This window comes from Pristis pectinata, chromosome 4 (genome assembly GCF_009764475.1).
Source record: "Pristis pectinata isolate sPriPec2 chromosome 4, sPriPec2.1.pri, whole genome shotgun sequence".
In the NCBI taxonomy this organism is placed as follows: domain Eukaryota; kingdom Metazoa; phylum Chordata; class Chondrichthyes; order Rhinopristiformes; family Pristidae; genus Pristis; species Pristis pectinata.
The window spans coordinates 70,033,426-70,049,904 of record NC_067408.1 but is presented as its reverse complement, the minus strand read 5'-3'; the positions used below and the strand labels follow the sequence as shown (position 1 = coordinate 70,049,904).

At 41.3% G+C, this 16,479-nt stretch overlaps 1 protein-coding gene across 1 annotated transcript in view; it reads left to right on the top strand.

Annotated features, from left to right (window-relative positions):
• reps2 (RALBP1 associated Eps domain containing 2) overlaps positions 1-15,963 on the top strand; it is a 163,380-nt gene extending 147,417 nt beyond the window's left edge. Inside the window, 4 exon segments of the mRNA XM_052014187.1 lie at positions 3,545-3,628; positions 7,219-7,358; positions 8,068-8,173; positions 13,349-15,963. Of these exon segments, the coding sequence (XP_051870147.1) occupies positions 3,545-3,628; positions 7,219-7,358; positions 8,068-8,173; positions 13,349-13,417 (399 nt within the window). The 3' untranslated portion in view covers positions 13,418-15,963.
• The last annotated feature ends 516 nt before the right edge of the window (positions 15,964-16,479 follow it).

The window sequence follows — 16,479 nt, the reverse complement described above, 5'->3', positions numbered from 1 at the left end:
ATGTGAAAAGGCCTTGGCGAGTAGGGTTAAGGAAAATCCCAAGGCATTTTTCACTTATGTGAAGTGCAGAAGGATGACAGGAGTAAAGGTAGGTCCGATTAGAGGCAAAGGTGGGAAGATGTGCCTGGAAGCTGTGGAAGTGGGTGAGGTCCTCAATGAATACTTCTCTTCAGTATTCACCAAGGAGAGGGGCCTTGATGACGCTGAGGACAGTGTTGGTACGGTTAATGTTCTAGAGCATGTAGATATCAAGAGAGAGGATGTGTTGGAGCTGTTAGAAAATATTAGGACAGATAAGTCCCTGGGGCCTGATGGAATATTCCCCAGGCTACTCCACAAGGTGAAGGAGGAGATTGCTGAACCTTTGACTAGGATCTTTGAGTCCTCATTGTCCATGGGAATGGTACCAGAGGATTGGAAGGTGGCAAATGTTGTCCCCTTATTCAAAAAAGGTAGTAGGGATAGTCCAGGGAATTACAGACCAGTGAGCCTTATGTCTGTGGTGGGCAAGCTGTTGGAAAGGATCCTTAGAGATAGGAGCTATGAGCATTTAGAGAATCATGGTCTGATCAGGGACAGCCAGCATGGCTTTGTGAAGGGCAGATCATGTCTCACAAGCCTGATAGTGTTTTTGAGGAGGTGACCAGACGGATTGATAAGGGCAGTGCAGTAGATGTGGTCTACATGGATTTCAGTAAGGCATTGAACAAGGTTCCACATGGTAGGCTTCTTCAGAAGGTCAGAGGGCATGGGATCCAGGGAAGCTTGGCTGTGTGGATTCAGAATTGGCTTGCCTGTGGAAAGCAGAGGGTTGTGGTGGAGGGAGTGCATTCAGATTGGAGGGCTGTGACTAGCGGTGTCCCACAAGGATCGGTTCTGGGACCTCTGCTATAAGTGATTTTTATTAATGACTTGGATGAGGCGGTAGAAGGGTGGGTTGGCAAGTTTGCAGACAACACAAAGGTTGGTGGTGTTGTGGATAGTGTGGAGGATTGTCAAAGATTGCAGAGGGACATTGATATGATGCAGAGCTGGGCTGAGAAGTGGCAGATGGAGTTTAATCTGGAGAAGTGTGAGCTGGTACACTTTGGAAGGACAAACTCCAAGGAAGAGTACATAGTTAATGGCAGGATTCTGAGTAGTGTGGAGGAGCAGAGGGATTTGGGGGTCCATATCCACAGATCCCTGAAAGTTGCCTCACAGGTGGATAGGGTAACTAAAATTTAAGAAAATTTTATTTACGGCATGGTAACAGGCCCTTCCGGCCCATGGAGTCCGCGCCACCCATTTTAAACCCAAATTAACCTACCCGTACGTCTTTGCAATGTGGGAGGAAACCGGAGCACCCGGAGGAAACCCACACAGACACGGGAGAACATACAAACTCCTTACAGACAGCGACGGGAATCAAACCCCAATCGCTGGCACTGTAATAGCGTCGCGCTAACTGCTACGCTACCGTGCCGCTAAGAAAGCTTATGGGATGTTAGCATTCATAAGTCGTGGGATCGAGTTTACAAGCCGCGAGGTAATGATGCAGCTCTACAAAACTCTGGTTAGACCACACTTAGCGTACTGTGTCCAGTTCTGGTCGCCTCATTATAGGAAGGATGTGGAAGCGTTGGAAAGGGTGCAGAGGAGATTTACCAGGATGCTGCCTGGTTTGGAGAGTATGCATTATGAGGAGAGACTAAGGGAGCTACGGCTTTACTCTTTGGAGAGAAGGAGCATGAGAAGAGACATGAAAGAGGTGTACAAAATATTAAGAGGAATAGATAGAGTGGACAGCTAGTGCCTCTTTCCCAGGGCACGAATGCTCAATACAAGAGGGCATGGCTTTAAAGTAATGGGTGGGAAGTTGATATCAGAGGGAGGTTTTTTACCCAGAGAGTGGTTGGGGCATGGAATGCACTGCCTGGGGTGATGGTGGAGGCAGGTACATTGGTCAAATTCAAGACATTGCTAGATAAGCATATGGAGGAATTTCAAAAAGAGGGATATGTGGGAGGAAGGTGTTAGATAGTCTTAGGCGAGGTTTAAATGTTGACACAACATTGTGGGCCGAAGGGCCTGTATTGTGCTTTACTGTTCTATGATTCTATTAGTTATAAAATAACAACAGTGGAGGCCAAGCTGTGGGTCATCTACCCATCCTCTCAGTCCATGATGTGCGAGACGTATGAAAAGAAAATAGCATCAAAATCAAGGGCTGAAATAGAGGTTCACCCAGTATTTTGAGGCCATGATAGAGGTTCTGTTAACGGAGAGAATGAGCCAACATAAAATTATTCCGTAGGGACCCCATCTTGGGGCAAGATATACTTGGATGTATTGGCATGGGACTGTGTCTATGAGGCTTGAAGCCACAGGGTGTGGATGCAACATACAAGAATTATGGGGCTGATATCTCAGTTGGTTACCAGTCTCATCGCTTGACTCAGATGTTTATTAGTTAAGTCCTTGTCCCGGTCCATAATTTAGGTTGATACTTCATTGAAATGTTGACAGAGCACTGGTCACCAAATGTCTCATCATCCAGATTAGATGTTAAACCCAAGTATAAGAGATTGCAGAGCAGCATTCAAAGAAAAGCAGAGGAGTGTTCCTGGTAGCCTGGCCCAACTCCTTCCTCCTAACCCAATCCACTCAGCATCACCAAAACAGATGAACCCAGTCTTTTTCATGCACTCGTATTTTTGTTTGGCAACTTTATTTCATTTTAGTCAATGAAATTTTTGATTCCCTGTATTCCTGAATAAATTTCAGTGAAGTGTATCTTCTGGGTCATGTGCTTTTGAACTATCACAAATGAGGCATGGTTTCTCATTGTCCCATGTAGTATGCTGTATATTTGCCTAGTAACAACCATTTTATTCGGTTGTATGGGACTGCTGTGGCTGGAAATGGTGCTATTTAAAGGACGGCATGGTAGCATAGTGGTTAGCACAATGCTTTACAGCGCCAGCAACCTGGGTTCAAATCCGGCCACTGTCTGTAAGGCATTTGTATGTTCTCTCTGTGTCTGTGTGGGTTTCCTCCGGGTGCTCCGGTTTCCTCCCACGTTCCAAAGACGTACAGGTTAGGAAGTTATGGGCATGCTATGTTGGCGCCGGAAGCATGGCAACACTTGCGGGCTGCCCCCCAAAAATCACTACGCAAGGGATGTATTTCACTGTGTGTTTCGATGTACATGTGACTAATAAAGATCTTATAAAAAATATGTAATTTATTTTCTTTCTTTCCCTGCAAACTTGAAATGTGGTTACCTGTTTCATGCAAGTCTTCTGAAATGATTTAGCGGCCTGATATTTTTCTTCTGTGTTGTTTGCTGACTCATCCTGAATGGATTGGCTTACTTTGATGACTCTCAGGTTCTTCTGTATGTGTATTGGTGAAGAAGTTGTCAACTAATCCTAAACTAGACCACAGGAACTGAAATAAATCACAGCTGGTTGATGTATAGATTATTTCATTAATGCATGGTTGATGTTGGGCTTTGAAGGACTGAGTGTCCAACACCTGCTCCTACTTTCTCTCTTTACAGGCAAGTAAAGGACCATTGACAGAATTATACACTCAGGTGAACAAATCAAGCAGTCTTGGAGAAGAAAATAGTTCTCCTGTTAAGGTTAGTTGGAATAGCTCCAGTTTTCTTTTACGTTTTATTTGCCAGCTTTATTTGATGTTGGTGAGGAAGTCTGCAATTTCCTTTGTTCCTGGTTAAGCTTCAATGGAGTATATTTCATGGGTCATTTGCCTGGTTCACCCAGTATTTTGAGGCCACGATAAAGAGGTTCTGTTAACTGACAGAATGAGTCAACGTAAAATTATTCTTTAGGGGACCCCATCTTGCGGCTAGATATACTTGAATGTATTAGCATAGGACTGTGTCTGGTTAATAATTTACAAACTTGAGGAAGACTGGATGTTCCATGGAGAATAGTATTTTGCTGTATTTTTATTTACTGCTTGGTATGGTTAATGTTTTGTAAGCCTATGGCACAATGATGGTAAATATAATGCAGTCATGACAGAGGCAGAAGTGGCTCCTCCTGACTGAGGACTTTTCCACTCCCGTCAACCAGTAAAACACATCCTGTGATCCAATGACCCACCTGCAGCTCAGTGGGAGGCTGCATACCACCAGCATTGAGCAGACAGCTGCAGCCACATCAAGGGAGAGCCAGTGGGGTAGGTGAGGAGAGAGGGGATGGGGTGTTGCAAGAGGGTACATCAGAAAGTGGTGGTGGGAATGGTCACATAAATCTATATGTACTAGTGAGGGAGTTGGTTGGTAACAAGGAGGGTTATGTGGGTGAGAGAACTGCAGTTTGAGTGTGCGTCCACATAATGTCCATGTAACAGGTGTCCAGTCATCTTGGACCTCCTTGCCATTGGAACAAGAGCTCACTCTGTCCATGCCACCCCTCATTAAGAGAAATCAAGCACACTCCTCAATTTGAAGTTCAAGATCAGGAATGTCAGGACCCACATGGACATCGCTCAATGCATAATGCACAGGTCTTCGCAATCTCCTCAGCAGCAGTCTTTGATTAAAATAATGGAATAGTTTTTTGAAGGTCTTTTGCTTGATGTTTTTTGTTATATTCACATAACTGAAGTCTTTTGTGTCTTGTATTATTCTAATATAACTCTTCTATGCCTACACTAGAACCTTGACATTCTTCCCAAAGCATTGGCACTAACTGAGGAACAAATGATATTTTATGAAGGTTTAACATAATGTCCTGATACTTGTACTTTAGTTAAACAACTTCATTAACATATCTCACTATCATCAAAGATTTGTTTTCATTCATCCTCAATTATCTGTATTCTTGATCACCCTTTAAAATTGTATCATTTAGTTTGTTGCCTCACCTTCACTGGCATTTTTCCTACCAAAATGCGTTGCATCAAACTTGTGTTAAAAGTTCATCTGCAGTGTGTCTGCCTATTTTGCCACTCTGCAACCTCCTAGACCATCACCATGTTTGTGAAATTTGCATCTTCTGAAAATCGTTATTTTGCATCTATTTACATAACATCAACTTCACAATTCTCAAGAACCCTCTCTATTCTTGCACCAAAGACCCCATAAATATAGTCAAATGTTATTTGGCTCTAACAGATCAATCCTACTATCATCTATTAGCCCACACTGTAAACAGTGTTAATTAACCTTTGTCCTTAGTGATTTTCTTAAAGTTTCTGCACCACTAATACTTGGGTACTGACCTGCTGTGTTGGGCTTGGATAGTCTAGTCAACTTGTCAAAGTGTTGTAACGTGAAAGGTCTTTATCAGATTCCCCCATCTATGGTCTAATATAAAGATGATAATGATATTTCTAAGATGTGGAAGCCACAGGACCTCGGGGAAAAAAGATGTTTTCTTGGGCGAGGAAAGATTACCAGCAGCTAATTTAGAATTATAGAGGCATAAAGCACAGAAACAGACACTTCAGTCCCTGAGTCCTTGCGACCATCAAACTCCCATTTACACCAATCCTACACAAACTCTTTTTATTCTCCATATCTTCCCAGCGTCCTCTGCTCCCCCGATTTTACCACTCACCCACACACCAGAGGCAGTTTACAGTGGCCAATTAACCTACCAATTTTCACATCTTTGGGATATTGGAGAAAGCCCACACAGACAGCACTGGAGGTCAGGATTAAACTCTGGTCAGTGGAGCTATGAGGCAACCCAGATTCAGTCCTGACCTCTGGTGCTGTCTGCACGGAGTGGGGATCGAATACCATTGCTGAATGAATCCAATGTATTCCAGAGTCTCTCATTTACATAAGTGATGTTTTTTTTATTTTTAAACATTAAATATTTATCTGGTAAGGAGCCTGCATTCTCATCCTGTCAAGAAAGATTCTATTTACCTATGGCTAAGGACGTAAGCTGGAAAAATTCAACGCAATCATCTTTGTTTAATTGACAGAGATAAATCAGCTTAAAGGTGATAGATTGCCAATACAGGCAAGTGACAAGTTTTCTACTGCTTGTGTTGCAGAAGTCTGCTTATCCTTTAGGGTTTTGACTGGAAGAATAATGTGGAGCCAAGTGGAGGGAATCCCAGATACAGTGACTGGTCTCCTCCTCCTGCTTCCACCAATCAGCCATACTTGATGGCAGCTATCAACTGCAAACTAACCATGTGTGGGTGGAACCCACAAGCTCGCCTCTTCTCACAGTGCAGGGCCTGAAAGAAATTGCTTCCTTCACATGACTCTTCCTTATTTTAGATATTTAACAATTTATCTGGTATTAGGTTATTGAAGACTACAAGGTTAAGGACTTACTGAAAAAGAATGGGAACCAAGAACTCTTCCCAAAGTTTGAGGCACAGATCACTATGTGTGAGTGTATCACCTTTATCCTCGGAATACATTATGGGCACAGTCTATGCCCATCAAGTAGTTATTTCAGCAGCTATTTCCCAACCATACCCACCAGCCACTCCCTCAACCCACCCCCCATGCAAGCAAAGGGAGCAACAGATCTTTATCCCAGAGCCACAGGTGTGATGTTAGGGTCAAGAATTTACAACTCAGCCTATCTGGATTAGTTGTGGTTAGCTGATTACCTCAGGAAGATAATGGATTTGTGTATAGGCTATGATAGTGTAAGCAGTACATGGGAGATCATCTGAAAGACTTTGCATATATGGAGTACATTTCATCAACCATGAGCACAGAAAGTATTTGATAACCACTGAAGTACTTCTGAATTGTAGTCACTACTCCAATGTAAGAAATACAGCTTCCACCTTGACCACAGGAAGATTCCACAAACAATCAATTCATAATGACAGGGTAGTTATTGCGTGATGTTGGTTGAGAGTTAAATATTGCTTGGGTCATTATGGGGAGCTCCTGTGGGTAGACTGGAGCTTAAGTTTAACATCTCTGAAGCTCCCCACCTCCTGAAAGTGCAGCGCTCCCTCGGTGCTGCTCTGTGGTGCCTGTGTAGAGAGGGACTTAAACCCACAACCTGCTGTCTCTGGGGCCTGAATGGATCCACTCTGCCACAGCTGAGGGCTAGTGGACCAAATGGACCTCTTCCCGCTCCATACTTCCTTCTGTTCTCCCACGCACGTCTTTTTAATGTGGGGTGGAGAGGCCTTCAAAGAGAATAAAATAACGGACAAAGATAGTGAGGGGAATATAAGCAACAAATGGCTTTATTCTTTTTCCTTCCAACAAAGGACGCGTCACATCGCCAGCCTCCATTGAAACCTCTTCGCAGAAAGCTTCGACTGAAAGACCAGGGGGAGAGCCAGGAGCAGTTACCCCAGCGGATCACAGCTTCCGGACCAAATGCCAGACCACACCAACAACTGCAAAAGTACTTTCTGTGCTTCCTTTAAGCTGCAGTATTTCAGAACTTTCCAGCAATGTTAGTTCCTAAGGCTTTATATGAGTTTCAGACAAAGTCTCCCAATTATTCCTTCAATATAGTTGTAGTTCAAGTAACCAGAAAACAACAGAATTCCTATGTATATCACAGATTAGTGGACAGTGTGTTGCCAAATCTCATGTACTATAAGGTCAAAGGTCGCCGAAACTAGTATTATGTGGCCCCAGACCAGCTGTGTCTGCATACTGTGCATTGATAAGAAATCTCTTTTCAAGCTCTGTTTTATTAGCATTGAAAGAAGTACGCAAAAAATGGACTCATTATTGACAAAATGGTACAGGATAAATCCACCATTCAGTGGCTGATGCTGGTCCTCACCTTTGCTTGACCTCAGATTAATATCAGCAGAGTCCACCAGCCGCTTTGTGTGTCAGATATTAATCCTTAGCTGCACAGTCATGGAAAAACATAACCCTGGATCAGCAAGAAAAGATCAGTTCCGACCAAACAGTCATTTAATGCACAGAGGCAGGGGTGAAATGAGTAACAATCCCACCTTTACTTCTATAAGTCTGGATCTGAGCTTCTAAAATCACAAACTTTAGAGTATTTTGGGTGGTTGTATCTGGCTATTTGTCCTTAAGTGAAGATTATTAAATGCTTAAAATTCATTCTGATATTTAAATTTTTCTTACAGAATATCATCCAAGCAGAAAAAAGCCATTCAGACAGCGATCCGTAAAAACAAGGAAGCCAATATGATCCTGGTCAGGTTGAACGGCGAGTTGCAGCAACAGTTCAAGGTAAGACACCCAGTCTGAGCTGTGAAGGAAAACCAGAATTTAATTTTTAAAGACACTGAAAAATTCATTTTCATTCTTTCACAGCACACTTTGTCCCATCATTTGTATGCCAATTATTTTTTTCTTGTAGCACAGGTTATTGTCGCAGAGCTCAGAAGTGGCAGGGGCAGTGCAAGTGAACGTTGATGTGCTGGGCTTTCATTCTGGGATACATGTTTAGTATGAGCTCCACTCACAACATAACAAGAGATCCATGCAGTCCCATGTTCCTTTTCCCCCATTCTGTAAGATCACAGCTGATCTTTTACTTCAATTTCATTCCTCCTAAGTTTTTTCCCCCCAAATCCCTTGATTACCATGGCGTTCAACTCTAGCAATCTTAGACTTGCATAAGTGAGCATCCACAAACCTTGGGATTAGAGAATTCCAAAGACCTACAATCCTCACCTCAAATCTAAATGCCTCTCTCCTGAACATAGAACACAGAAAAGTACAGCAAAGGAACAGGCTTTTTGGCCTACCATGTCTGCGCTGACCAGGATGCAAAATTCAATTAATCCCATCTGCCTGTACATGGTCCATATCCCTCTATTCTCTTCTTGTTCGTGTGTCTGTCTAAATGTCTCTTAAATGTTGCTATCGTATCTGTTTCTACCACCTCCCCTAGCATTGGGTTCCTAGCACTCTCTATGTGGGGAAAAAAAACTTGCCACACAAATCTCCTTTAAACTTTCCCCCTCTCACCTTAAACCTATGCCCTTTAGTACTTGACATTTGCACAATGGGGAAAAGACTCTGACTACCTACCCTATTCAATTTTATATACTGAGACTATGACCCCTAGTTCTAGACTCTTCAGCCGAGGGAAGCAGCCTCCTAGATCTACCCAGTCAGGTTCCCTGAGAATCTTTCTTGTTTCAATGAGATCACCTTCCCATTCTTTTTTGTCTTATTCTGTCTATTCTCTACTTTCAACATTTTTTTCTTACCCCAGGAAATAATCTGGTAAATCTACACTGCACACCTCCAGGGCAAGTATGTTAACTTCCTTGGAAAAAGACTCCGATACAGTAGACAATACTTCATGTGTGATTTCACCAAGGCCTTATGAAATTGCAACAAGACTAACTTACTCTTATACATAAATCCTCTTTTAATATAGGTGAACATAACATTTCCCTTCCTAATATCCCAATTGCTTGCTGTACCTTGCTAACTTTGTTAACTTTCTCTGATTGAAGCCACTGCCATTTTGATAGCATCTCCTCTTGTTTTAATATGAAAATGGCATCTTGCCATTTTCTTTATTATTGTCAGAGAGTAGGCTATCCCCTTTATCCCTTCAGAAAATTAAGTTTTAATTTATTTTTGCATCTTGAGCTCTTAAATTTTCTGCTGCTTTTGCTGAAACAATGGAGAGCTGGTCACTCCAGAAGATCAAAAGATACAACTGCCTGACCTCAACGAGGACACTTGCAGGGGTACTGCATCAGCCTTGGTTCAGAAAGAAGAAAATAAATCAATATTGCAACACTTAAGCAGACCATTGGGCCTGTTCCAATTACACTGAAACAAACCAGTATAAGTTTCTACACTTGATCACTGTAAAACCCATGCATGTGGATTCCACATGAGGGCAGGATTGGCCTCTCCTCCAGTACTTTCTGTGGCCGAATCACCCAATGGCTCTTGTCTAGGATGAAAAATAGCCGCTTGATGAGGTAATGCAGAGGCCTGATTCCTGTGGGATGCCACCTAGCAAAAAATAAACCCACACTCAGGAAAAAGAGAAGAATTAAAGAAAACACTAAAATCCACATTGATCACAAAATAAATGGAGATTTGTATATTAGTTTTTTTTAAATGAAAAAAATAACCAGGAGGAGTTAAGTTACAGTAATCTGATTTAACTTTGAGGAATGAAGTCCAGCACCAGCGGTTACGGTTCCCTCTGCCACTATGGTAACTCACAGCCAGTTTAGGAGATCTCTTGATTGTTCTATTAGGCAGAGTGGCAAAGCCTTACAGAGAAAGCTAGACTCCTTGTTCAGCCACTGGTCTCTGCTACCTAACGTGGGGTGGGAGCAAGGGTGCCCTAAGTTGCCTCTGTTCTGTTGGTAGTGAGGGGAAAGTGGCTTGCTTTACAATTTCTCCATTGCTGTTCAACATCCTCCGGTAGGGCTGAAACACTAGAACTTGCAATGACAACGTTATTAGCCTCATTGAAGCCTGGTTTCTTGGACAGCATACTAAAAGGAAAATTACTTGTACAGCTGGACCCCAGTAATCAATATTTCCATTAACCAGAAAAAATGCATTGAAAAGGGCAATTAATATAAAATGAATGATCAGCATTTTTGGAGTTAGCAATGGTTTGTTAACTTTTAATGAAGTGACCCAAATGGATGGAAACTGCTGTTATGCATTTGTGCTGATTATGACCTCTGAAAGGCACCCAGATCCACAACTATAGTATAGTCATCGTCCCTACCCTCCTATATGGATGCAAAACCTGGGTGATTTACTGCCAACACTTCAGGAAGTATAATGTACAATGAACTTAGAAGATCCCCAGACTAATGCCTGCATCCTTGCTGAAGTCAATGTAACCAGCAGTGAGGCAATGATCCTCCTGCACCAACTCCTCTAGTCTGAACATCATGTGTGATGCTAGATTCTTACCTCCCCAGATAAACTACTTATTCCCAGCTCAGCCATGATCTGAGATCCCATGGTAGTCAGGAAAAGATTACATGGACATGCTTAATGTGTACCTCAAAAAAACTAGTGTAGGCATCACAAGCTGGAAAAGCAAGCCATCAATGGGTCTCAAAGGTGTCAATCCTCTGTCAGACAATGGCCGTCTTTGAAGAGATGCTTCTGCCTTCAGAGTTGAAGAGGAGGAGAGCAAAATGACCCAGGTGGATCTCCTGTGTTCAAGTTTTGCAAATTCAGTAACATGTATCGCACTCGTTCAGCAGTGGTGAGTTGAATTTTCAGAATAGTGATAATGCTGAAATGATTTTTTTTACTAGATTGTCATCAGGTTTGTGGCTTTAGACATCCTTGATCACATAATTCAATATAAAGATCATCTGTAGTGAAATCAGTGCTCACTTTTCCAAGATGACATCTATACAATCATAGTTTCTGTGCAATCAGCACCCACGTTTCAGAAGAGGTGCAGTGATATTTGCCGCAAAAACTTCAGACTGAAGAATTAGAATCTGTGCTACTGTTTACAGCAGAGTCCATGGACCTACGCTGATGAGGTGGTTTACTAAGTGACCATTAGAGCAATGGTTCAACAAAAATTTTACGAGTGCATCGTGAAAAGGATTTTTATTTCCAGGCTGATCCAGGGACAACTTGCCACTGGAAAATCCATTTATAAAATATCATTTTTCTAACATTTTGGAGTGAAGTTTTTAGTTAATCGAGTTCAAAAGCATTCGTTGCAACAGAGGTATCAGGTATGACAACCTCCGACAAAAGAGAGAGTAATCATTCTGTGACATTACCATTCTTTAAGTCCTCCATCATGAATATCTTGAGTTCACCATTGCCTCACTTTCTGACTCTTGAAAACATTTCCACCATCTACAAGGCACAAGTCAGTAGAATAGCCTGCACTTGCATGGTTGTGTGCAGCTTCAACAATATTCAAGAATCTTGGAACCATCCAGGACAAAGCAGCCTATCTGATTGGCATCATGTTTATTGCACTGAAAGTTCACCATCTCCTCAACTGGTACGTCATGGCTGCATTGTGTACTACCTAGAAATTGCACAACAACTTGCCATTTCTACAACTGCCACTCCCAAACCTGTGACCTCTAGACTCTAAACAAACAAAAACACCAAACACCAGGAAATCCTGTAACTTTTAAGGTCCCCTCTAAGTTGCACCTTTCTAACTCTGAAGCAAGTTGCCAGTCCTTCATTGCTGGTTCAAAATCTGGGAATTTATTAACCAATGTCTCTGGGGTAGTCTCTTCATCACATGCGAGTTCAAAGAGATGCCATTGCACCACAACCTCAAGGGTAAATAAAGATGAACAATAAATGCTGGTCTTGCCAGTGACACTCACATCCCATAGGGGAATTAAAAGGACTCAATTAGAAACTACATTGCCTCCACTGGTGGGAGGTTGTAATTAGAGCATGGCAAAACTAGCTTGGTAATTACCATTTTCAGTGAGGACATAAGAATTTACATTGCCAAATATCATCAGCATTGTAGAAGCAAATGATGTTTAATTCGTAGGAAATATTATATATGTGCATACAAATTAGCAAGAGAAAGTACTCCATTAAGCTGGACCGGGATTAGAAACTTGGTTATTGTTAGCACTCGAATAACCATGGATGTTGTAAATCCAAAATAAAATCAGCTAATGCCAGCAACACTGAACAAAATAATATGCTTGCTCGTTAACTTTTCCCTTGCTTTACTTGGCCCATCTCTCCTCTTTCATTGATTCCATGGCTCTATATTGGGAATGAGGGGAGAATAAAATGGGTTAGGGTTGGATCAATGTAAAAATGGATGTTTGGTGGTTGGTTAGAACTTGGTAGGCCAACGAGAGAGTTTCCATGCTGTATACCTCTATGACTCCGACAGAGATGTGCTACTTTGTGACCTCATCAATATTTACTCGTAGGTCATAAAAATAGATTATTGCACATTATGATTGTGAACACTTCTATATACAACTTGACTCTTTGTCGTCCTCACATTACGATAATGATTACATTCCAAAAGCCCTCTCACTGTCTCTGGAGCACCTTGGAATATCCTGAGATCAGAAAAGGTAATATATCTTAAAGAAAGAACTGTAATGATATCAGCATTTGCCAGTTACAGTCTCATAGCAGCCTACTCCATTTTAGCATTTTGGTTTTTACTGAGCAATTTTTATCACTGGACTGTAAAAGGAGTGGTGATGTTGCAATATTATATGGTTTTCCATCTTGTGCTTCTCAGAGCAAGGACCATGACCTCCAAAAATGTTAATGTTCTCTACACCCTGTTGGTGACCAAATTTCTTTGAACACTGTTCTGAAATTCTATGCAGTCTCCAAAAAAAATTAATGGGGACATTTCCTTGTCCATTGTTTCAGTGTTATATAAAAGAAACATAATGATATAATATAATCATTCATTTCTTACAGGATGTTCGCAAAGAGCGGATTGCACTGGAGTCACAGTTGGAGCACCTTCGACCAGTCCCTCACACGTGACTTCACCTTCCAGCTAGTAACTCTAATGGGAGCTCAAATGTGAGGATAATGTACTGTACATATTGAAATTCTGATAGGAACAGGGCAAGTGAAAGCATAACAGGGCCAATATGACACAAAGACCTCTCAATGCTGTCATTTTTACAACAATGTGCTTGAACACAAAAATAGGAACATTTATACAATGCAAACACTAATATTTGAAGTTAAAGGTCCATTTGTTTAAAGCACAATCTGATCTGGCCATCTTGTGTGATAAGTAGTAATAGAGCAAATCTTTTCCATGGTTAATATTGGCCCCCTTTCAAAGCACAATATGTGTTTGGCTCCCTTTGCATGTATTGTAAACCCAAAGGCAATTTAAATGAGAAGGAAGACAAATATAATTATCTAAGATTTTGTTGAAGCATATTTTTCACATTTCCCGTACCTTGAGATGTTATTGATCACCTAAGATCTGGAAATACGATCCACATCTTCCTCTCTCCCAATCCCAACATCTGTTGCATTTTTTGACATTTTTGTCATTTTTCATATTTCAGTATTCATTAACTAAATGGAAAATTGTGCTGAAGATAGCATTTTTTCTACAGAAATGTTCAGTGAAGATAATATGAACCTAAGTGGGTATTCTTTTTTTCTAAATGTTCCATACGTTTTATATTTTTCCTAAATTTGGCTTTACCTTTTTGAGGTTGAACATTCAATGTTTGAGCAGCTGTATGCTAGAGCAATAATGTACGTCTTGTAGCTGTAGTTTAAAGTTCTGTCCTATTCACACCTGGACTCATGGCTATGTAGACAAAATAACAGAAGAATTTTATACAATGAGAGAGAGACTTTCTGGGAATGCAATGCTCAATTTAATCCCTGACATACTGGGGTTCAATGGTTCTTTTGATGGTCACGTTTGTATAGATATTTTCATATGTTTGCCTTGTGTTAATGTGCAATATTTGTATTCTGGTTATATTAATGTGGAGTGTTTATTTAAATAGAGATGTCAGAGGTTGTAGAACACCTTTCATTCTGAATAGCAGCTAGTGCTACTGCTTGATAAATGATTTTGGGGTTGGTGGTACAGTGTTAATCTGCAAATATTTCTGAATCTGCCATACACCTGCATGTATTCAGTAGGTGATGCTTCCAAATGGCACTGTGCATAGTCTTCTGCCTGTTTTGGATGGCATCTAGCTTGGGATTGCCAGGAATCCAACCTGAGCCAGGCTATCTGGAAACTCTAGACTTCACCTTTCCCGGGTGACCTCCTTCTTTCTACCCCTGATAACCTAAAACTCTGTTGCCTTTATTCTAACTTCCAGCAAGTCACATCCACCCATCATACTTTTTCCCACTGACCTACACTGACTTCTGTTTGAGTAAAGCCTCATTAAACTTCTCACCCTTGTTTTTAAATCGCACCAGTGTCCTTGGCTCCCCACTGTGTCTAATCTCCAACCTTGTAACCCTCCAACATATCTCTAGTTCTCAATTCTGACAGATTGATCACCCCAGTTTTTAATTGCTCCACTATTGGCAACAACGCCTTCAGTTGTCAAGGTCCTGCACTCAGAATTTCCCTCCCAAACTGCTGCCTCACTTTCATCCTTTAAGGCTCTACTAAAAACTTACCTCTTTGTCCAAGCTTTTGGTCATCCCGATGTTTCTTTATTTGGCTCTTTTTTGACATTGCTCCTTTGAAGCTCCTTTGCTTGAATTGCTCCTTTGTCACTTTTGCTATGTTAAAGGGGCTACATCAATACAAATTGTGTGAGGCAAATGATACTAAGTTAGATATCTTGCATTGGCCAAAATCAGAAATGGGCTGCCTCTTGCATCAAGTGCACAAAACACTAACTAACCTGCAGTATACTTTTATGCAAATTATTTCCTCAAAATGCATATATCAGGTATGTTTATTTAAATCTTGTGCTTGTGTACTGCAGAATAACATATTTGAAGAGAAATAGATGTTGAGGTTCAGTGCCTCACCTTTTGAACTCTCAGTAGTATTGTTCAAAACTATTGGGTGTTGCTCCCATAAGGAACACTGCTCGCCAGAATTCTACTACCCCATTAGAAATATGCTACAGCATTATTTCTCAGTAACTGAATGACCATACTCAGTTACCTCACCACATTTGACTGTGATCATGTATTAACACGGAGGATCTGAATGTTGACATCCAGCAAGCAACACAAAGGGACTCCTAATGGATAATTCATGACATCACCGGAACCCTTTATTGCTGCCCTGCAGTTACTGCCAGACATCCATTGTTCTCTGTTTTATTTGAACAGTCCTTCAAATCTGTCATGTAGTTATTATACATCTACTGTTTCATACACCCCAATCTAACAATCTGCATACTTTCTCATAACCTACTGAAGGAATAGACTTTCTGCTTTGTGCTGCTGTAATATTGTTTTATAATAAATGTACCGTAACATGTTGAGAAGTGCTTGGTGCATAGCAATTCTAGCACAAACTATCCATTTGCTAAATGGTCACACGCAAGTGTCTCTACCTCTCAGATACAATTTCAACCAAAAAGATCAGTTAACCTGTTGTGTTTTGTTCTCACTTGGATGTTCACTCGTACATTTTCAAGTTACTCCTGGCAATATGAGCAGTACTTCTTTCATTACTGTAGGGTTCACCCTGGTGTGAAACATGATGATTTGTTCTGACCCTTATCATCATGAATTTCACCACTGCTTTCTGTCCCTCTCCCGCTCAACTCCTCCCCAACACACACTTGTAGGGAAGTGACTATAATGGAGAAATTAACGTTTGCCATTTAAAAAACAATTCTGATAATCACTTCAGTTTAAGAAATGGGACCATTACCAAGCACTTGGCCCACTCACAATTCTGAGGGAACGTGTGTAAACACCATTACCAATTTTAAAACAAAGACAGAATTCTCACCCAACACAGCACTGCAACTGAGCTTAGTGAAAGTTTATTGTACTTGGCCTGGTCACAAAGCTTGTGTTTGGATACCCTCTGGCCACCAGTCACTTTGTTAAGGTACTTTAATTTCCTTGGTTTCCGGCTT